Source organism: Amphiura filiformis, chromosome 6 (genome assembly GCF_039555335.1).
Source record: "Amphiura filiformis chromosome 6, Afil_fr2py, whole genome shotgun sequence".
NCBI lineage: Eukaryota > Metazoa > Echinodermata > Ophiuroidea > Amphilepidida > Amphiuridae > Amphiura > Amphiura filiformis.
In genome coordinates this window covers 14,907,260-14,931,388 of record NC_092633.1, presented here as the reverse complement: position 1 = coordinate 14,931,388, position 24,129 = coordinate 14,907,260, and the positions used below count along the sequence as shown (strand labels likewise).

At 38.0% G+C, this 24,129-nt stretch overlaps 1 protein-coding gene and 1 long non-coding RNA gene across 3 annotated transcripts in view; one reads left to right on the top strand and one right to left on the bottom strand.

The window, feature by feature from the left end:
• Positions 1 to 24,129, top strand: part of LOC140155024 (uncharacterized) — a 95,796-nt gene that overhangs the window by 7,855 nt on the left and 63,812 nt on the right. The window lies entirely within an intron of this gene.
• LOC140155022 (putative ABC transporter arginine-binding protein 2) overlaps positions 5,987 to 24,129 on the bottom strand; it is a 58,948-nt gene continuing 40,805 nt past the window's right edge. For both annotated transcript variants that reach the window (XM_072177698.1, XM_072177699.1), the window contains exons 3-8: positions 22,087 to 22,139; positions 21,119 to 21,247; positions 19,207 to 19,409; positions 12,265 to 12,342; positions 8,603 to 8,807; positions 5,987 to 7,811 (exon numbers count right to left, since the gene is read on the bottom strand). In XM_072177698.1, the coding sequence (XP_072033799.1) occupies positions 7,762 to 7,811; positions 8,603 to 8,807; positions 12,265 to 12,342; positions 19,207 to 19,409; positions 21,119 to 21,247; positions 22,087 to 22,139 (718 nt within the window). In that variant the 3' untranslated portion in view covers positions 5,987 to 7,761. The remainder of the gene's footprint in view (positions 7,812 to 8,602; positions 8,808 to 12,264; positions 12,343 to 19,206; positions 19,410 to 21,118; positions 21,248 to 22,086; positions 22,140 to 24,129) is intronic.

The window sequence follows — 24,129 nt, the reverse complement described above, 5'->3', positions numbered from 1 at the left end:
CGCATGTACCGCCCCCACCGCCCGCCTTTTGCGGAGTAGTAGGCCTACATGTTGCGGGAGCTCGCTCGGGTCAGGACGATTGTCGTACCAGAGACGTACTGTGAGGCCAATCGTGAAGGTAGTCTAAAACCATATGACCTATGGTCCCGGGGGGGGGCTCAAATATGACAGTGTACGCATGCGTGACCAAATTTTTTCAAACACCCCTAAACAAGTTTTACCCTACCAGCAAATTTAGCCCCTTAATAAGGTAATTTAGTGTAGAATTTACCCTAATGAGTTTTTGGCTGGTGAAAATGCAACAAATAACTCATAATTTACCAAAAATTTGAAAAGGTACCCTAAACAAGTTGTCCAGTTTCAGAAAACTACCCTTATTCTTGAAAATCACTGTTTTTTAGACCCTAAACGCGTCACGCGCGTAACTTGCTTTGCCTAAAAAAACACCCCCTTTTACTTGTTTTTTGGTCACGCACGCGTACAGACCATTTATGTGAGTGATCCCCCCGGGCCTATGGTGTACCATGCTTGACTAACACACAGCGAGGACAGTAACCGGGCTAATCGGGGCTATTAGCGTCTCACGTAAACACAAAGGCAAGATAGTCTTCAAACCTGCCATCGAATCGATTTACCGTACAAAAGGTCAATAACCTAACTCTCGTCCACTCAATTGCATCATCAGTCGCTATCCAATGGGATTTTGTGCTCTGAGCATCCGTGCAAGCATGACGTTGAGACCAAGGCTTATACAACGCAAATTGAAACTCATCCAATGCCAGAGTAACAGGTAGCGTTAGATAAATCGAAACGGTGAATATATGTATTTATTTAATTGACTTGAAACTGCAGCAAATAAGCGTGTTTTACCGTTTCATTTCTTGTAACTATAATTGTTTTGTGACAACAGAGTTTACATTGCAGTCGTAACTGTGTCAGAGACAACGTGTGTACTTCGATTGAATGCCGCTTCTTTCAAACACGCTGATCCAACAGGTGCGAGCGAGACGACCATGGTCTCAGCATAATGTGCCATTTCTATAAAATTACGATCCAGACGACCGTCCATCTCTTCACGGTCTATGATTTAACCTACCATGGCGATTTCTGCCATGAAGTTATCGGGGCGATGACACTGTGCACTGCGCTATATAATTCGGCACATAAAAATCAAAACTATTGTCAGTTTTTGACTCAAGACGCAAGCTAGTATCTCAAAGCGCAAGCCAGCGACTATCATATCTGTTAAAAATATATATTCAAGTGCAAGGAACCACATCTGGTTTCTTTATACGAAATCATTTACGGGAGATATTCATCATTTTCAAACCCGGTATCCAAAGATTTATCGTCTGAATATCAATCGTGCATAGCACATCAACGTGTATCGATCCCGTGTATTCATTTCAGTGTCTCTTGCTCTATAGTGTAATTATTAACCGGGCGATGTCGGTGTGCCTCAGACCGGGTCTAATTCTGCATAAAACCGGGCAACGTTATTTCTATAGATCTGCTGCGCATTCAAATTGCATTGTATTGCATCGTAATTTCATTTGTGTCTATGCTAATTATGTTTACACAACATGAACTCACGTGTTTTCAAGCAAATTCGCCGATAATAGGTGATCAAAAGCGATCGGAATGTTACAAAAGTACAGATCGCATTCAGCTTACTTCATATGAGATGATCTTTGGAAACATGCGGCATAATTTGTCTTGGTGTTTGCGGAATGCCATGCAGTAAAATATTAATACGTTGCGGCAATTCATGATTGACAACTAACAATCTGCGTGTCCTTCGTATCCTCCACTGTCAATTTCTTATCCACTCACTAATCCTCACAAAAGCTTTGTGTTGATTACGTAATGAGTGGAGGCAAATTGCAATAAGTACAATGAAATAATGAGTAGGGCGGGCTCCGAGGCGGGTTTCTTCTTCATCTTACGTAACAGTATTGTTCTCCAAAAAACCCGGAAGCTTGTCGTTTGGAGCTCTAGCTGAAATACAGCAAGATAATGTAAGATAGTAAATGTAAACCTGTATTTTAGCTAGAGTATCTCGAGCTAGTGTGCCTCATTTACCAGAACGCACAATTGGGGATTTGAGCTACCAAATCGCTGGTCGGGCAATCCTTGCTTTCAATGGAAAATGGCCCTGGATGACAACAATGGAAATATCGATTATTTCTGCTGGTTGCTCTCGAGATAAAGTACTGAGTTTGACATTTTCGGAGCATGAAGGGAAAAAGGGTAAAATAAAAATGGAAATTCTGACAAAACTATAATAGGCCTATATAGACCCACACGATGTGCCTTACAGAGGTGGGAAATATCTTTCTTTAGCAAACTATATTAGTTTGAGACGCTAAAAAATGAATTCCGTAAAAAGCTCGCGGGCGAACTAAAGGCCTAAAAAAATAAAAAAATATCACACTAAAAGATACAATTTGATGCTTAATTTTAACACCAGGATTTAAAAAAAAAAAGTATATCCAAGCACTATGTCTTTAACTGACATTACTGAAGAAAAAAATATATTGCTTTATATTTGACCGAGAAAATAAATTTCATAGCAAAAAGGTGCTTAAAATTAAAATTGCTTAAACCCACCGAAAGTCATAATGAAGCAGCCAAAACAATACAAGGTTAAACATGGAAGTTTATAACAACCTATTATAATGACCTAAAGGAAAAATCATTTATGGCAACAATGAGCCTTGCATTGTAAGTCATGGTTAAAATGTGTTGAGTACCCACCCCACCCCCATAGGCCTACATAATATTACATACCGGTACCTTATAATATTTATATAGCACGGCTATAGCTATAGCCTACATTTAGAAAGTAGGTCCTAGCGCTAAATTATGACAAATAGGCCTACACAAACCCGAACGCAAGTCATTCAAAATTCACCTGGAGATAGGAGGGACAGAAAATTAAAATCCCCTCTAATAACACGCGAATTTTTCTAGGTTTGGACAGTGGATTTTCCCAAGGACCTCATCCTAGGTAAATAAACAAACAAACAAACAGACAAAATGGTTTTCATAATCATGGAATCCATAGCCCCTATAAATTGAAATTGCAGGCTATCACGGGAGCAAATTTCCAAAATTCACCTCATTTACCAGAATTGGGGATTTGGGCTACCAACTCGCTGGTCAGGCAATCCTGGTTTTCAATGGAAAAGGGACCTGGTTGACAACAATTGAAATATCGATTATTTCTGCTGGTTGTTCTCGAGATAAAGTACTGAGTTTGACATTTTCGGAGCATGAAGGAAAAAGGGTAAAATAAAAACGGAAATTCTGACAAAACTATAATATATAGACCCACACGATGTGCTTTACAGAGGTGGGAAATATCTTTCTTTAGCAAACTATATTAGTTTGAGACGCTAAAAATGAATTCCGTAAAAAGCTCACGGGCGAACTAAAGGCCTATAAAAATCAAAATTATCACACTAAAAGACAAAATATGATGCTTGAATTTTAACACCAGGATTTTAAAAAAAATGTATATCCAAGCACTATGTCTTTAAGGTTAGCCGAGAGTTTTTCATGCGCTTGATTTCAGAGGGCGTAAGTTCATAACAGAAACAGCCATGCAGAAAATGAACAAGCGTACCGGGACGTAGGCCTACTTACAATAGAATATCGATCCACGGTCAAGACATGAAAATGCTATGAAACTTGGCTTAGCTCGTGCCCGGAGCTCGGATGCCGGGGGGGGGGGCCACAAGCCGTTTTCGGCAATTTTCACAAGGATTTTATAAATTTTAAAATTGATTGGGGGCACTTCGTCAACCTACGCCCTGGAAAATGTGTTGATTTTGAATTTATAGCCTTGATATCTTTGATGAAATCAATGCTGCTATTTCCCTGATTGCAATTATTTGTAAATCGAATTTGGGATGAAAATCAACAAGACAGACTTAGCAGGCCTACAAATTTCTGAATTATATAAAGTGAAAAACAATCAATCACGATTCACTGCACTCAGCGAATCAATCAAATAAAACTAAAAAGAAAGGAGCAAGAAAGAATAAAGAAATACCGGTAGTGAAAAAGAAAGAAAGAGAGAGAAAGAAAATGAACGAAAAGAAAGAAAGAAATGAAAAAAAAAATGAAAAAAGAAAGGGAGAAAGAAAAGAGGAAAGAAAGGAAGTAAAAATGAGAAAAGAGGGGAAAAAAAGAAAATTCAGCCACACGGAGACTCGAACCCACAAAAATAGTTCACACTAGATTCCCAGTCCAACGCTCTATCCACTCGGCCATCGATCAGTTTACACAATTGACTGTTCTCAAAGCGGATGATAACTATAATTGGATGCAATAATTTACATGATTACAATCGCGTCCGCATGGCTCTTAGAATAAACACGCATGTCGGCGCTGAAATTTTGAACGAACTGATGGAGGAAAACCTCGTTTTTTGCAAAACTAGCTTCAATTTGGAGTGAAAATCAAATGGAATAGCAATTGGCAGAATGTTGAGAAATAATGTAGGTATTCAGATGTCTAAATTAACGTCTCGTAATCAAGATATCGATAATTTCACAAACCAGCTTTTTCTCAAGCAAATTCTCCAAAATTTCCCCCAAAACGGGCTTTTAAAATTTAATCGGTACTGTATTTGGTTCTTCCCCATGGCAACATTATTTCTTTGATCGATTTGTAATACAATACGAAAAAGAAGAAAACAATCGCTCGGTGTGGATTTATACGGAGCGCTCATTTGAAAAAAACCTCATGGAACGTGTTTTTGATCTTGTGAACATGTGGGTAAAAATGCTTTAAACGAAGGATTTTCAAATTTATTCTAATAATTTGTATATAACACACACAAAAATGTTAAGCTACATCCAATGCACCAACATTTCACTCGCTGCGATATTTGATTACTGAGAAAACTCTGTTTTAGAGAACAACTTTATACGTTTTTTATACGTCTCTTTGTGTAACCTTAACTGATATTACTGAAGAAAAAAAATATTGCTTTATATTCTTCCATGATTTGACCGAGAAAATAAATTTCATAGCAAAAAGGTGTATCTCTGAATTGTGCTGACATGTATCGATCGACTTTTAGCGCGACTATGCATTTCTAAAGAATTGGTAGTCCCGCGTCCTAACTGTACCGTCTACCAATTAGAACGAAAAACGCCGCTGTTGATTGGCTATCATATCTAAGGGTGGTGGTAATATGTGTATGTACCCCGGGGTGAATTATAGGGGGGGGCAAAGATTTTTTGGCAGGCCAAAAGGGGGGGGCAAGCATTTTTTGGCAGGTCGAAAGGGGGGCAAGCAATTTATGGCACAGATATTTTGGGCACCGTTTCTATATTCTGCCCTAAAAAGGCTTCGGAAAACGTTAGGAACACGTTCAAATATGCAAAATTTCCTGCTCGCTGCGCTCGCACTATATGATAAGACAATTTAAGGTTTTAAATTCGGGTTCCCCAAAATCTTGCATGTGTAAGGGGGGGGGGGCAAAGAATTTTTGGCACCTCAAAAGGGGGGCAAAGGTTTATTGGCACGTCGAAAGGGGGGGGCAAAGATTTTTGGCACGGCAAGAGGGGGGGGGCAAGCGATTTTTGGCAGACCATTTTGAGAATTCACCCCCCCCCCCCGGGTACACATAATTATTGCACCACCCCTAACAAGAACAGTAAGCTTATAGTCCATCTATATAAAGAATTCAAGAGATAGCATAACTCGCGTGCCTTTTCTTGAAGAACTATCAGTACTCTGAGCAGGGGTCCCTGGTCTGAGTTCGATACAATCCCTCCATTTAACCAGGTAACGCCATAGTGTTTGTGTGGAGTGAGCGGAATCAAACCGGTGGAGGAGACTAATTAAAGTTTGGATATTAGACTTGAAATAGGGAATTTAATAGGAATTGCGTTATTAAAACGTTTTATACCCTTTAAATAACCCGACATTTAAGCTTGGTACACCAACAATAATATTGCGAATTTGTACATTTAATTTGATTTGATTTATTGATAATCTAGGCAAGCAATACATACAAGAGCAGATAAAAAAAAATTACATACAAAAATATGCAGTCAACGGGGTCCCTGGCGGATTCCCTAATAGCGAATTAACTCACTTTAAAATGGGTCTCCGATAACCCCATTGACGAAAAAGAAAAATATTTTATAAAAAAAAAACGATAAAAAAAATAAAACCCACACACAGCATATTACTGATAAAGGTACATACAACTACGCAATTTGAGCGACAAAGAAAACAAACTAAAGACAATTTCACTGGAGACATCATTTGGTAAGGTCGACCATAACCTAGGGAAAGCGACATAGAGGGAATTATGGAAAGCATCAGTTCGGCTGAGATGGAAATGCTTGTCTGGAGGAAAGCGCATTAAGCTTGATATAGTCAGCCCAGCTAAATATTGTATTTATTCCACAGACATCCAACAGCAAATATAATGCGCAGATAATCAAAACAAGAAAGAATCATTGTGGGAATATCAAGGGTTTGGAGCCTTCAATGTGCTGTATTAAAGGCATAGACTGCCAGGGACCAGGAAAACAGTATCTGGTGAACCTTCTCTGGACACCTTCCAACTTATTTTCGTGACCCTCTCTGTTAGGAGCCCAAACTGGAGCACAGTAGGGGCCTACTCCAGGATAGGTCTCACCATTTTCTATTAATGAAACACGACTCATAATATTTACTGTTGCCTTATTTCTGCGTAGCTTATATTTATGTTTGTAGGAAATGTACATACTAATACCAGCTTTCTCTTTTTCGACTCTTTTCTTATTTTCCAAATTATATCCAGGGATTTTGTAAAAGTCACGTGGTTTAAGTTTATTATATAGCCATGTGATATAAAGAGACGGATAATATTCACAAATCAAGAGCTGGGTGCCCGGGGGCAATTATTTTGTTCGCAACAACATTAATGCATCGCACAAGTCAGCTGACAAGTACATAGGCCTAAGTATATGAGGCTTGATTACACGACTTTTAGCTGAACCATGAAACATGTGAAATGGTATCAGCCTATATTACCATTATTACTTAGTGTATATACTGCCATGAGAGGTTCTGGTTAAAACTATGGGCCCGAAGTGAGATCAATAATACTATTTTCCTGAGGGGCGCAGCCCCAAAGGAAAATAGTATTAATTAATTGATCTCAACGAGGAACCATAGTTTTAACCAGAACTTCGAATAAAGGCAGTAGGCTATATATTTGTTTTATATACTTCATTAATATGTTCTTTGTTCATTGATTGGTTAAAAGAAAATTATTTGACGTTTTGACTCTGCAGCTTCTATCCTGAGTGAACAGCACGAGCAATTTAAGCACAACTTATATTTTGCCCCTCAAAAAACAATCGAATAGGCTAAAATCTTGCTAACCAATTACAGCAGCGCGAAATCACGCTGTGGCAGTTTCGCGTGCGTGAACTGTTCCGTCGCATCGAATGCGCGCACGCGGAAGGCATGGTCAAAAGTACTATTTACGGCTTGGAGGTACTATTTACGGCTCATCCGGGACATTGAAAATACTATTTACGGCTTACAGATGTACTATTTACGGATAGGAGTACTGATGGTAGAACTATTTTTGGTCATGTAATCCACTTTTAACCAATCAATGAATGAGTCTAGTAGTAGCGTTAGGGTTAGATGTCCCAGTTATCCTAATCTACTCTAAGCTTTAATTTTAACCTTTAAATCTACATTTATTTAATGTTATAAAACTCCTGCTTTCCAAAATGTTCATTTATTATCAAAGCAGTGCTCGTCTGGGCTTGGTCCAGGGACATGTCCTGCAGAAAAAAATGGAATGTAATAATTATTAGCGTTTTGGATTTTAAGCAGTACGCAGAGATGCTCTCACATCTTTTTAATTTTTTGGTACATTTGGTATGTATTGCCCATTGTGTGTTTTTTCATGCATTATTGTATACACATATACCGTAAAATGGGGTAACTTTGGGCACTTTTCAGAGTTTTTAAACCACTGCTTCCAAATAAAACCAATTATATTTCCAATTAACCCTGTTTTATGACATTAGGGTTCCCTTCTACACCTTGAAGTTGAAAAAGATTTGTTAATAATTTTGTAAGGGTGCCCTAGGGGTTAAAATTAACCCGACCAAAGTTACCCCGCGTTTGGGGCAACTTTGGTCAGAGTATTACGTTCCATGATGTTGTTGTTTTTTGTGACATTTGACCCCTTGCAAAATTAATCAAGCACACATCCTTGCTCACAAATATCGATTTTAATTCTTCTGAAAAAATGTAAAAAATGCTAATTTTTGGTTTAAAAACCCTGATTTTTAGTAAATTTCGAGGAAATTGGACATGAGCGACTATTATTTCTTCCAAATATATTTCTTAACAAATTGACACCAAATATGACTAAAAACAATATTGCTGTACGAAAATATGTCCATTTGAAAAAATATATTTGACCGACCAAAGTTACCCCGCTGACCGAAGTTACCCCATTTTACGGTAGTTTAGATGGTTAAAGTTGGGGCTTTTTTAGTGATAGTGGCGAAAGTTTATCTTGCTCATGTAGTAAAAATGTCGCCCTCTCCAGGCTGCAACCTACCATGTTGCTCCAGCAAATCTCTGCAAATACGTTTGTACTCGGCAGAGGCTCGTAGCTTAGCAAAAGCTGGGTTCCACCATTCCCACAAAGTATTGTCTTCACGCATCATCATAGACTGACCAGCAAGAGCGCATTGAGCTCTGAAACCCGGAATGATTTCCACCAAATCGGATTTATAGTAAGCAAAATTAAACCCGGCATCTACCTGTAGTTGAAGACGAGGAAATGTAAGAGCGACCCATACGTTATTAAAAATACTTCTTAAGGGATCTAGAATGAGCGTTTATGGCGTTTCGACAGTATTTTTTGTTGGACATGAGAGCACCTCAGACGTATCGAATTGCATTCTGAATACGAAGCATGTCTTTCTGATATCAAATAATTTTCATTTTTTGAAATTCACGATATAATACAAATTTAAAATAATGACAAATTATTAAAATTTGATATTTTTCAAATTTTTGATATATAACAGTCCTCGAAATAAATTTTATAAATCTAATGATATATTCTTAAAGTGTATGTACCTGGGAGGAAAAGCCGACGATCAATTGAAAATTTAGACCTTTTATATTGAAGATATGGATTTTTTCCTAAAAGACCTATTTTTTTTGTGTTTTGGGAAAAAATCCATATCTTCAATACGAAAGATCAAAATTCTCAATTGATCGTCGGCTTTTCATCCCACCTACATACACTTTAAGTATAAATCATCAGATTTATAAAGTTTACTTCAGGTAGGCCTACTGTTAAATATCAAAAATATCAATTTTTAATGATTTGCCATAAAATGTGTATTATATTGCGAATTTAAAAAAATCAAAATTATTTGATATCAGAAGGACATTCTTCGTATTCAGAATGCAATTCGATGTGCTCTAATGTCCCACAATAAATACTGTGCAAAGGTTCATACCCCTTCCCTTAAGGTGCACCCTAATCGGTAAATCAACGTTTCAAAGGTAAGGTCTCAGTTGAGATTCCCTGAGATTCAAATTCACACTTCGACTTACATGTCGTCACATGTAAGTAGTAGTGATTTTAAGAACTGATAACAAATATCAGATCCTAAACTGAGCTCAAAAAGAAACTCAAAAACATGTCAGTAACCAATCAGTTATCCAACTGACACAACAGCAAAATGCACTGACATGGAACAGTTTCATGACCACATTCACAGCCCAATAATTGGCACCAATTGAATACAAGATCCCTTCACAGATGATAATTCACAAAGAATAAGTGGAATAGTGTGGAACAAGGCCTGTTACTTGAAGAAAGTGCGTGAAAAGCAGAAAGCAGCGATTTACCATCTATGCAAGGATCGTGTATACATTGTCACAGATTTCTTGTGTTGGATGCCAAATATTAAGCTCTGAAAGTGGTCCAGAAAGCTGTTCCGAGTCAATGCAGTTTGCTGTTGTGTCAGTTGGACAACTGCTTGGTTTTTGTTTTGAGTAGAGTATTGAAGTAATCATGTGTTTTATTTTGGTTCATTTTGATGGACAGGATTTTAAGATATGACCTTATGATTTACAAATTGTGAAAAAATATAAGTTTCTTTTTGAGTTCTGATATTTATAATTTCACCAAACACCCGGTTTTGTTAAAATACACATGTTGTTGGCACTTGCAATTGTTACATTATGAATGTTCCACATTATGAAGTAAAAATAAAGACATTCTAAAACTTTCATCGACCATCTCCATAAAATCTGTGAATGTGCCTTTCATGGATTATGAATTGGGTTTGAAGGTATTACAATGTAATCCACGCAATGGGCTATTCCATTTAAAATCCACGCTACCCCTGTGGAAGAGTTTGAAAATATGTTCCATAGGGGGTGTATGTTTTTTTGGTCAGATGTAATTGGTCAGAGTTAATCATTTTGAAACCCATACTCCCTCTGTATTATGGCTTTACCTATATCTTCCACAACTGGAGTGAGTATTTCAAATGGAAGTTACCCAATTGTATATTCTATTCAAAACTTATACTCCCTCTGTGGAAGACTTACGCTAAATCTTCCACAGGGGTAGTGTGGATTATAAATATAATAGCACAATCTTGGTTCGAGCTAGGGTCATACTGACGAACTCTAGATATCTCAACCTGGTCTCCCGTCTTACTTTATGAATATTTCTCAATCGTACAATCATAAATATGTGACTGGACACCACTAATCAGCCGTGAAGTCGGCCTCAGGTCAATTTTGTTTTATTTCGTGTTTAGAAAATATATATCATAAACTTTAAAATGGTATATCATTTGACTTTAAACGATATCCAGAAGCGGAGTTATGGTTTGTTGAACTCTGTTCCTTCAACAAAATTGTACCTTATATCGGTTTTACATGTGTCTCTTTTTCCACATTTCTTGTAATAAATATCAAACAGTCATAATTGGCGGTCATTTCAAATCATCCCCTAGTTAACGAGGAACAGGATTTAGCCAAAGCAAACAAAGACAAGAACTATTTAATGATTCCATAGAAATAGGTAGAAGCTTATTATCCTCTTCAGCAATAGGATTCTTGATTGGTTTAAACAATGTTTACAATTAGGGTGAGGAATTATGGTTAGGGTTAAGGTTAGGGATTAGCGTTAGGATTAGGGTTAGGGATTAAGGTTAGGGATTAGGGTTGGGGTTAGAGTTGGGGATTAGGGTTAGGGTTAGATTTCCATAGTAATGACTAACCTTAATGCAACAGCATGAAAGCATGGGGAACGTAACCTTAATGGGCTATTTCCCTTAAATTTTCTCTAACCTTAATATCTACCCCGTAATTCCCTCATTCTTCAGACCCTGCCCTCTATCGGGGACTTTATAGTTTAAGCGTTTGGTATTCATATTGCACAGTTATTGGTTGGTTCTTTGCAGCCCTACGGGCAAACTAGTTAAATATCCACATTTCGCGGTTAGTGGTTCTTGTTTTAATTGATCAATATTGTGATATATTTACAAAGTAAGGAGGAGACTGTGTTGAGATAACTCGTAGACTCGGTCAGTCTATAATATCGAATTGATTAATTCGAATTAAACAATTCATCGAGTGGCCATGGGCAGCGCCATTAGACATGTTACAAGACTACCAAGTGACAGGTGATGGACCGTAGTCACCGTACCCACACAATTGAATAGGCACTTTTTTGATAATTTTCATCAAGGTTCAAAACTTACCTAGCTAATTTATTATACATTAGGGGTCTCTACCTTTTTATTATGTTATGAAAAACTTAATTTTAAAAATATCTACCGACGGAAATAAAAATCCATCGACGGATAGTCTTGTTATGCTCTCACAAACTTAGAAAAAAAATCTGAACAATCCAAAATTTTGGTCTAAAACATGCCCAAGGTTACTGCTGTCCCATTCAAAAGTACATGAAGACCACCTACAGCGTTGAGGTCAACTTTCTTTTACTTGTCGGTAGAGAGATGTGTTTATTCACTTTAGTCTAATCTATAAACTACAAACATTCCCTGGGTGAAACTGTTCAAAACAGAGAGGAGAATGGCATTTAATTCACCAAGGAAATGTCACAGTGCTTATTAATGCTGATATTACCAATCGAGAGCAATAATTTGTGGCTATCATTTTGGCATACTTCTGTTTGGTTTAGTCAAGTGAACAGGCTATATACAAAATGATGAAACTCACGTCTCCGTTGTGAATACCAGCCGCTAGTTGCTCATGAGTCGGATAGTGGATCACGTTCTCTGGTGGTATCGGTACACCCTAAAAATACAGAAAACAAAATCATAAATGTTTGTATTGTGTATAATCGTTGTCTACACAGTGCTCTCACCATTGACGTGTGACCTCTACAAACAGTGTATGTTAGAGGTATATGGCATTGCCTAGTTAACGTCACTGTGTAAAAACTAACCGGCCAATATTTTTGTACTCTCTGAAATTCTAGAAAATATAGATTTGTAACAGGTCCTAAATTTTTAGCTAATTTAGATGTTTGGAAATTTCGTACTTTTGTGTTTTAGTAAGGAAGGGCACGACATGGCCTGCAAAATCCCCATTGTAAATCGAATGCAACTTTGAGTGACTATCACTCATTTTGTGGACCGCTCTCTTCCGAAGGGCATTAAAGCTAAACCATATACCACTTGACGGATATTTTTTGTACTTATTTCCTAATTCGCAAGCTCAATCGGAAATAAATCATTTCCAATTGCGCCTACTTCTCTAGGATCTATCAACCTGCAAAACAAACACACAATGATACAGTTTATCTTACCAGGGGAAATTGTTCGTCAGCCGCGAACTACGGACGGACATCGAGACGGTCAGACCCGCCTATAACGGGTGTAACTTCGTAAGAAGCTAGAAGACCTACTGATAGGTCTGCGATTCATAAAGAATACTAGAATAGTATAACAAGACCTATATGCTAGGTCCAATTATCCTTCACTATGCTCTGCTCAAGAAATCGTTTCTTCATTGAAGGCCTAATATAGGCATAGCCTTAAACCATATAACGCCTGTCAACATAGATAATATTTCTATGCAGAAAGCAGAAAACATTTACGTCACATGTGTTTATTATAACATAAACCTAAACATCGTTAAACAAATCAATCTATGTCATGCGAATAAGAATAACAATTCTTTAGCCCTAAGGAACCAAAGTCCTAACAATCAGAGGATTCGAATTATCTGAATGCTGAGCATCAAACATCTCCCATCTACCCAAATTACTGGACGGACTGTGACACGGATCAGACACAACCCAAGCTATCACAATTATCATCAAGCAGGTCCCATAGGGCCTAGGCCATACGCCATTGGACATGTTGGACACAATCCAAAAAGAGATAACTGAACACAAGTTTTTACTAAGCCTACGGAAAATTAGACGTCCGTAGTCCTCGATGCTGGCAACAATCAATGCCTTGATCACACCACGCTGTACACAATTCATGCATACCGCTGAATTGACCATTACGTAATCCTCGATCCGCAGGCCTCCAAAGGAAATGTATATTATTTCCTAATTCGCAAGCTCAATCGGAAATAAATCATTTCCAATTGCGCCTACTTCTCTAGGATCTATCAACCTGCAAAACAAACACACAATGATACAGTTTATCTTACCAGGGGAAAATTGTTCGTCAGCCGCGAACTACCCCTTATCAAGATATAAAGAACGGGCGGGCAAACGGTCCACACTGAATAATTGCTATGCTGAGCTCAAACTCAAACTAATCTGGAATAATTTATTCCGAGCTACAAAGCCCCTCGATGAATGTGATACTCCTACAGGCCTATATATAGACATTATGCTTAGTACTAGTTCTTATTTCCCCGCTCGCACCAGCCCTCAAACATTGTCAAAACAAAAACAAATCACATTTCCCCTAGTCCTGATCCCAGGACCTCGGCCCCCTCGGCCCTGAATCGACAAATAAATTGCCACCTCAGTACTGAGACTGTAAAAACCAATGCTCTTTTGGCTAAAATAAAAGATGCCTATATATATATTAACTATATACATGAAAATCACCAGCGTTTAGCATGTTTAGTGTAAGCACAGATCTGTGGTGTAAGCATCCAACATAATAACATACAACATTGCACTAATGTACAGAGCTTGGACCAATAAAGTCACTTTGACTCTCTGTGTAAATATCTCGTCTCATCAAAGACCCTATGGTCTCATTTAATAAGAACCACTAACGAAGAAACTCAAACGCTTCTGCCAAACTCACAATTTCAACAGGTTCATGAACTCCGAACGCCACAGATACCTGTGTAACAGCAGAAGGTCTATAACTCAGTACAAGAAGCTATTGCAGCTTTATTACTGCCTTGAGTGTAGTCACAAAGGCAGATGCAACGTCTGATGAAGTTTGGCGCATCTCACAAATTTACTTACTGAATACTAGTTACTGGTGAAACATGAACACATATATGCCTAATATGAAGAGCAGAACCGCAACTAAATATGTGGATATTCAGATCCAAGTGCTTCTATGAACAAAATAAATTCTTCTGACATTTTACTTTCACAAAACACTGCCCTTGTCACATACGATATAGAAAAATACCTGTAGACCTATATAGTAAACGTAAATCTAGCTTAGTCGTGCATACTACTAGTACTATAACTATGCATAAGCAAACAAAAATGGACATCCATGAATAATATAATGAGAATACTCTCCGAAATGCTCATATCTGTCTTCAGGAATAATCCAATTACTGAATCTTGAAAAACAAACCAAAACACCGTACCTATAATGTATTCTTTAAGGAATACGTTAACATCTACTCAGCTAGGAATACCTCGTGAACATGGAGAACGCCTATATAGAAATCTCAAAAACCAACTTGGTGAAGCTGTACATATCATAAACGTCAAAAACATGAACAGACTCGAATATCCATCTCCAATACACTCACTTAACCCATGCACGAAACGAATTTCTACCTTTCATGATCTTTGATAATAATAAGCAGAAACCCAACATGTCTTCGAAGACACACATTCACTGCTAACAATACAACGTGCATGTATATATCCTAATCATGAAGGTAATGCTGTGGAAATGCGTATCCATATCCCAATCCATGCCGCTGGTAATACAGTATAATCCATTTCATCCGTTTACCCCTACAAGTGATGCACTTCCAAAATCTTTCATGACGACACAATGATGGTATAGAACACATTGCTATAAATGCTTAGCTTGCTCATCTCCGGGGCTCGTCTATTATGATCATGATGAGGTGTACCCAAGACTACCCGCTACGGAGTAAAGTTCATTAACAGTCACCCAAATATCGAGATATTAGCCCTAGTTTAACCGGCTGAGGCACAAATCAATTGATTTAGTCTATGGTCTATTAGAACCTACATTTACTATTGTCACATTCTTCCAAGTCCACGATTCATGTCATGTAAATACTCTTGCATTGCCACGTCCATGAAAAAGCTACAACAGAGATCTTTCATATCCATGAGACTGTCCTTTATCAATGGAAAGCTCCCGTATAAATCTGAAGGAATGCTTCCTTCTATACTCTATCATCCATTCTGCTCATTCCGAATGGCCTCATCCATTATGCACAGAAAAACCAAACCAACCGGAACTTTTATGGGAATGATCAAATTCCATTAAACACATCCTCTGTGTGTATGAACCCAGATATGCCTATACATCCTCCTTTGCTCTATACACCTCATTAGGAAATCCCATACACATCGATAATACTGCTCCTAAATAGGCCTATAGACACATCCATATGGGAATGCTCCTATAAAATAATGTTATGTTATAACCAACCTTTGGGACCTTGCTCCCATACACATCTACAGCCAGGATCCATGAGAATACTCCCATCCACATCCATGGGAAAAACTCCCATACAAACCCATGTGATGCTCCCATATATGCACCCATGGGATGCTCCCATCCACGAGATACTCGATCCCATACACATACAGCCCAATGCTCCAATACACATTCATGGAAAAACTCCCGTACTCATTATGTAAATGCTCCCATGCACGTTCATGGGAATGCTCCCATACAATGTACTCGTTCATTGGAATGCTCTCCCATAGACTCTCCCATGAGAATGCTTCTATGTATACCAAATTCATGGGAATGCTCCTATAGACATTCATGGAATGTTCCCAGACACATTCATGTGAATTCTCCCATACACTTAATATTCAAAAGCTCACATATACATTTATAGAGATGCTCACATACACTCTGCGTGATGTTCCAGATAGAGCTTATCAGATGCCAAACCGAGACACCGCACATTCATGATAAACATAAATTGCTCCCAAACTCATTCAAGGGAATGCTCCCATACACAATCTTGTGAATGCTCCCATACACGTCCATGGAATGTTCCCATACACCTTCATTGGAATGCTCCCATATACACTCATGTACGTTCATGGGAAATCTCCCATATATAATCATGCGTCTGCTACCAAGCATGCACATCCTCACATACATTCCGTGAGAAAGCTCCAATACGTCCCTGGGAAGCTGCCTTTACCCACAGTAAGTACTTTACTCATCCACGGAATGCTCCCAAGATCAGAAAGCTCTAGCCTCTGCAAACCTCAGAAATTATGCGAATCTACATTTTCCTGTAGGAATACTCCCATGGTAATACAAATCCATATATTCATATTGCCATATTCATGCCAAGCTCATTAATTTCTTATTTACTCGAAATTTTTAAGACCACGTTGGTGGTAAGGCGACAATGCTCACGCCCATGGAAAAGCTCCTATATGCCTCAATGAATCCACGTGAGAGGAAAGATCTCATAAAGGCCAATATGGAATTCCTCCTAAATAGCCTAACAACACTGGTAATCGTCTATCCTAAGCAAAAACCAAAAATGACGAAAATGTTGAAAAACATCCTGAAGTATATAGGCTTAATAAGTACCTACATTCTTATGCGACATTACCATAAGCATAATCAGTATGAATTTGCATTCTACTTCTGCACAAAAGCTTCAAATTAACGTTCTTATATTAAAGTGCCTGCTTTGAGGCCCAAGGCCAACGAAAGGCCATCTGAACACAGCCATGCAAGCTGACATGATAAAGCAGCGTTCCCTGACATGTGCAGCGTTCTGAATAACGACCCTTCTTGATCTCAATCTCGCAATCCATCGAGCTTCAAACTGGTATGAAACTAACCAATCGTAAGCCAGGTGTTATTCTGGATCAAATTTAATTTAGAAATTTTTGAATAAATTAATACATGCGAAAATCAATACTTGCGCGAAAAAAATATATGCGTTTCCAACGGCAAAATTAATCATGTAACGTACTAAAAGTATGACAAAAGCTTGCAAGAAATCGAGATGTCAATACCATTAACCAATCTACAATCTCTATTATGACTACTACTCTATCACAGCCGAGATTGAAACCTATGTATGATCATGATAAAAGGGGTAACGAGAACAACCTCTCTGCCTGTCAGCACAACCGCATTTATGTCATAATATGATATAACAATTATTAGAAGATACGGTACAACAAGATTTTATTAAAAACGTACACAGGTATTATCTATGGTTTTATACTTTATCCATATTGATTTGGAGACCTCGTCAAGCGAGTCGCGTACAATTAGAACCCCGGGTTAGAACCCCCAAAATCAAATGAAAGCAAAACCATATTAAGTACCCGCATCGATCACACGATATGATAATGATGCCTATTTATTTATCTGATCAATCAATATACAATCACAATGCGTTCACTAAGCACTCTTGTACCCAGACTAAATGTAGCCCATCGTAAAGATAACGACAGAAAATCCGGCTGTGACGGAGACCACATAAAACCGTTCATGCCAGAAATTGGCGACCAAGGGATGGCGACAATTACTATACTGATAATAGACATGGTGTATAACCACCATTTATGTTTGATACCATCCTAAATGTTGATACCAACTCCTATGCAATTCACATCCAATGTACTGGCCATGAGTCATTTCAGTAAGGCCTATCCATAGCCCCATAGGCCTCCAAGGCCTATGTATTTTGAGGAATAAATCACCTACCTCCTTACATCTGTTACTTCTTGTCAATCAAAAACATCTTACCAGGTCTCACAAGCAACCGCCATACATACCATAGGTACTTTTCAAACCCCGATTCCAACTTGGCCTACAACAAGCTTGATAGTAATATTTTTACTAGGCTCATATCTGTTTTATCTGAACTAAATACGCTATCCTTATACAATTTGACCAAAAGGTGTACACAAAGTACAGCGCTGAAAATTAGACGTCCGTAGTCCTCGATGCTGGCAACAATCAATGCCTTGATCACACCACGCTGTACACAATTCATGCATACCGCTGAATTGACCATTACGTAATCCTCGATCCGCAGGCCTCCAAAGGAAATGTATATTGCTGTCAATCAAGAAAAATGTATACATTACATGCAGGCTAAAAACTGAGTAGGTGGGCATCTGCAAATGGTCGTACCTCCCTGATATGTAAATGACAGATAACAGCAAAACCAACCCCAAATCTGTCCATAACTTTGGTCAGCGGAGCGGAGTCAGGGGATTTCAAGTGGGTGATTATTGATTGGCAAGTGACATATTTGGGCATAGGTGCAGCCCGCCATTCAATGTGGAGGATGGACTAGACTTATCTATTGATTTTGCTTGAGTAATTTCCTGTTAACCAGGTTTAAGTACTGTACTGCAAAGGTCGAATCATGTTTGCTGTGCAGCATAACTGCACTATGAGGAGTACTTAAGTACACGCACTGACGAAAAACATCGAAAGATAATAGCCCTAACAAAGCCTGGAAGTAATACTAATTATTTGACAGGAGAACCAGCTCTGGGCTCTAGCAGTGCCACCATTAATTCGCTGGCATTGTGCACATTAGAGTATAACCGTTGCTAGGTCAACTGGCTCACGCTTTCTTTGATATGCACCACTGATCGAAATGATCACAACACAAAGCCTATGGCATATCATAATGCGGAATAGGTGTATGAGCTTAGGTTTGAACCAGTAAAACAATGTAAAATAACGTGCACTAGGGATAGGCATATTACTATCTTTTTCTTACTTGTATATTATCTTGGCGGGCAACGCAAACTTCATCATTTAAATATCCGTCAAGGAATCCAATCTTCTTTCCTCTTATATCTCGATAAGTAAAATTCCCAGGGTTGCCAGGTTTGACAAAAAATCCAACTTCAGTTGCTTTGACAGTGGAAAATGGATCAGTGAATTGGAAGGTCCGATCCCGAACATATGTATGAAGCCAACCTGAAGTAGAGAGAAAAATGTGAGGGTGATTTTTACGAGGGGATGTTTCTCAAAATTGATGCCTTTCCCGCGAGCTGCTCAATGAAGAAGAGCGTTATTAAGGTATTGTACTCCCAATCAAATTGGTTGTTACTGACTCCGGCAATCACAACATTATGCCTTATATGTTCGAAAATTAATTATCAAGCACGAATCACATAGTTTTATTTTTAAACAAACTCATATTGACCATAAAAACGAAAACAGCCGTCTCTCAACACGCGATATTCAAAATTCCCGGGCGCCGAGATTGTCGAGTGCAATGACGTCCCAGTAATACAACGAAGGCTGACAACAATTGAGCACAAATAAGCACTGGACAATTTTGGCGCGGGAATTTTGAATATCGCGTGTTTTTTTATTCATTTTTGTGGTCAATATAAGTTTGTTTTAAATAAAACCATGTGATTTGTGCATGATAATTATTATTCTAACATAAGGCATAATGTTGTGATTGCCGGAGTAATCCTTTAAAATAGTAAAGAGTCTTCAGATAGCCACAATTCTTTATAGGGCATAAGGAACTTATTCTATGAAACACATTGCACAGCCAGTTCAGTGGTAGTCTCGGTACCAGCCGGTTTGTGCTCCTCCGTCCCATTGTTTCCAGAGGGTTGAAATCACACTGATATGAGATAAAGATACAGGAACCCTCGGAACAGGGACGGAGGAGCACAAACCGGCTGGTACCGAGACTAGTTCAGTGGTTTAGTTACACCAGGAAACCTACTATTACTATCCGGGAAATGTCAGTCACTAAACGTAACGCAAATCCACGCATCTACAAGTGGTATGTCATGTCTTTGACTTAAATTGACATAGGTCAGTCCTTTCTGACCACTCCCTTCGTCATACATGAATTTTTGCAATTTATAGTAAAAGTCCACATAGGTCCTCAAAGTTTCTTTCAGATATTAAAAGATTAGATTCCCACAAAGACGAAACAGTACGGTAATCTTTATTGGGGACCTATGTAAATTTTACATAAAATTGTCACCATCAATTCAGTGTAAATTTGTACTAAATTCAGAAAATATTTTGGCGTATATAAAAGTGGGTATCACGAATCGTTATATAAGATGTACAGGTTATATTCAAATATTCTTTTATACATATGACGCTTCAGTTTTTACACAAAAATATTTCATTGAAAACCCTCCCACTCGGCTATTTTAAAGAGGTAATCACGCATCCTCAGCATGTGCAATAAATTAGCATTAAAAATTTTCTTATTCTAGCAGCCTTTTAGAAACACTTGCTGATCGCAGCCACTGCTGTACTTTCCAACATAAGTGTTTCCATTTTGTTTCCTACATGATATTATTTCCGTGTTGTAACACAAAAGAGAATGGCTTTACCAGGGACTATGTATTATGCATGTTGTTGGTTTACAAATCATCATCCCCAGTTGAATATTCCCTGGTTGAGCAAGCACGCATAATACTTTGAGCCCACATGTTTGCTTATGATGAAAGACTCTAGAAATGCTAACATAAGTCATCAAAGAACATTGTTTTAAAAATATTTCAGTATCGAAATCAGTAAGAACGGAAAGTGTATTTGTTGGTTCAAAAAAAAAAAAATCACATTTGTCTCGCCAAACACTTCATCAGACCCTTCAAAGACAGACAGATTTAAGTTCCTTTGATAGAGTACCCTTATATACTCACCAGTGCATGCATCATAATATCCCGCATAAAGCCCCACGCCTCCTCGCTGTGTTTCACCAATCTGGGAATCCCAGCACCGGTTGAAAACATCGGCAGAAAAGCGACAGTTTTTGCCTGCTATCCTGCATACTGTGATGAAAATTATGAAAATAAATATAAACAGGCGGACTAGTTTTCACCATAAATTATAGTCTGTATTATTTTGGATTGCTTCAATCTACCCCATCCCCCCCCCCATAGGCGTAGATCCGGGAAGGGGGCGGGATAAAGACCCCAATATTTTGTCAGGGGGGTGCCCATACAATCATCCCCCCCATGTTGACGCCTGTATGTGTATTTCACACCAAATTAACCTCATATTTGGTCATTTTAGCCCCAAAAGTGCCAAAATGTTTGCGAATTTATTCAACTTTTGCACCAACTTTCATCACTTTAGCTTCAATATGGCAAAATTTTCCCACGCTTCTCGCATTGTACCATCAACTTATTCTGCCGCCAAATGGTGCTGGACTCAATATACTATACATCGAACCCACTGGCGAAAACAGACCTAAATATCGTAATCGAGGGCCGAAGAGGAGGAGTGTGCCTTGCATGTGTCATGTACCATGTGTACTGACACTGACCTAGGGGGCCTACATGTATTAGACTTGAGTATCGTCTCATATATATAAAAACACGGGCGACATCATTATTTTAGTAAAACAACTAAAATATGCAAGATGTGTCAGGCAAATACCGCATAAAAATACTAGTAGTAGGCTATAGCACATTATAACTAGCGCCGTAGAACAAAAGTGCAACTTTTGATTTCGTTCCTTTAAAGTTATAGATCACCGTTAATTTTCAACAAATGAGATCGTAAATCGGAGCTAAAGGATACAGGTACTGTCTGCCTTTGACTTCTAATTATTGAAACCTTCCGTGGACCGCTAAACCCACAGTATTAATCTCAACGACATGCTCACCTGCATTCACCATGTCAATATCAAATCCTTTAATCTGACCGCTAATTTCATCACTAGAAATAAAGAAGTGAAAATGGATTATTACATGAGCAAAAGAAAGCATAATGAGGGCGAGGTGGCCTAAGTGATCTATGGCGCCGGACCATTACGGAGAGTTGAGCGAGGGGTCCGTGGTTCGAAACCCCATCCTGCCCATCTAAATAGTTCCAATAGGTCGGAAATTGTGCAGGTATATACAGTGGGTGCCTGGCGTCTCGTGGTTCGAAGAGTCACGTAAAATGGCGGTTCCGTGTGTAAGAGCCCAAGAATTTGATACGTATTGGGCTCAACCTCTTCTACCTAGAACAAAAAGTGGCAAAAAATAAATCATCCCGCCCAATACGTAACAACACTAAAATTTAATTAAAATTACTTTATTCATACTCCCTCCCTCTGTAGTGGTTTTGTTACGTATTGGGCTCTATACATTTTTTTGTTACGTATTGGGCTCCGGTTGTTTTTCAAGCAAATTATGGATATTATGTGCATGTGTTTTTATAGAAGTACTTTATATTGACCCAGTGACTCATTTTGAGTCTTTCTAGAACAAAATATTTGACAGTGTTTTATCTTTAGACTTGGAATTTAATTGTTACGTTTTGGCCTCTGGTTATTTTAAAAGGAAATTATCATGATTATTATCAGAATTACTTTATATTGACTCAGTAACTCATTGTGAATCATTTTGAGTCTTTCTAGAAAACATTTTTCGACAGTGTTTTTCTCTAGACATAGAATTTTTTGTTACGTATTGGGCTCTAGTTATTTTTAAAGCAAATTATGGGTTTAGGTGGATGTTTTTGTCATAGAATTACTTTATATTGACCCAGTAAATCCTTTTTTCATTATAGAAAAAAATTCGAGTGGTTCTAATTTTTTTTACGTATTGGGCTCTTTACATTTTAATGCGTTTTGGAGGTTACACTGTCGGAAAAGCTCTTATCCGGATTTTCTTCGCATATATGGACATGACCTGACCACCAGTTATTATTTATCGAAGAAAGAAAAAAATTCGAGTGGGTCTAATTTTTTGTTACGTATTGGGCTCTGTATATTTTTTTATGCGTTTTTGAGGTAAAACTGTCGGAAAAGCTCTTTTATCCGGATTTTTTCGCATATATGGACATGACCTGACCTCCAGTTAATATTTATCGAAGAAAGAAAAAAAAAATCGAGTGGGTCTAATTTTTTGTTACGTATTGGGCTCTGTATATTTTTTATGCGTTTTTGAGGTAACACTGTCGGAAAAGCTCTTTTATCCGGATTTTTTCGCATATATGGACAGGACTTGACCTCCAGTTAATATTTATCGAAGAAAGAAAAAAATTCGAGTGGGTTTTATTTTTTTTTGCGTTTTGTTTTTTTGAGGTTACACTGTCGGAAAAGTTCTTTTATCCGGATTTTTTTTCATATATGGACAGGACTTGACCTCCAGTTAATATTTATCGAAGAAAGAAAAAATTCAAGTGGGTGTAATTTTTTGTTACGTTATGCGTTTTGGAGGTTACACTGTCGGAAAAGTTCTTTTATCCTGATTTTTTGTCATATATGGACATGACTTGACCTCCGGTTAATATTTATCGAAGAAAGAAAAAAAATTCGAGTGGGTCTAATTTTTTTGTTACGTATTGGGCTCTATACATTTTTTATGCGTTTTGGAGGTTACACTGTCGGAAAAGCTCTTTTATCCAGATTTTTTCTCATATATGGACATGACTTGACCTCCAGTTAATATTTATCGAAGAAAGAAAAAAATTCGAGTGGGTCTAATTTTTTGTTACGTTATGCGTTTTGGAGGTTACACTGTCGGAAAAGCTCTTTCATCCGGATTTTTTTCGCATATATGGACATGACTTGACCTCCAGTTAATATTTATCGAAGAAAGAAAAAAATTCGAGTGGGTCTAATTTTTGTTACGCATTGGGCTCTATACATTTTTTTATGCGTTTTGGAGGTTAGACTGTCGGAAAAGCTCTTTATCCGGATTTTTTTCGCATATATGGA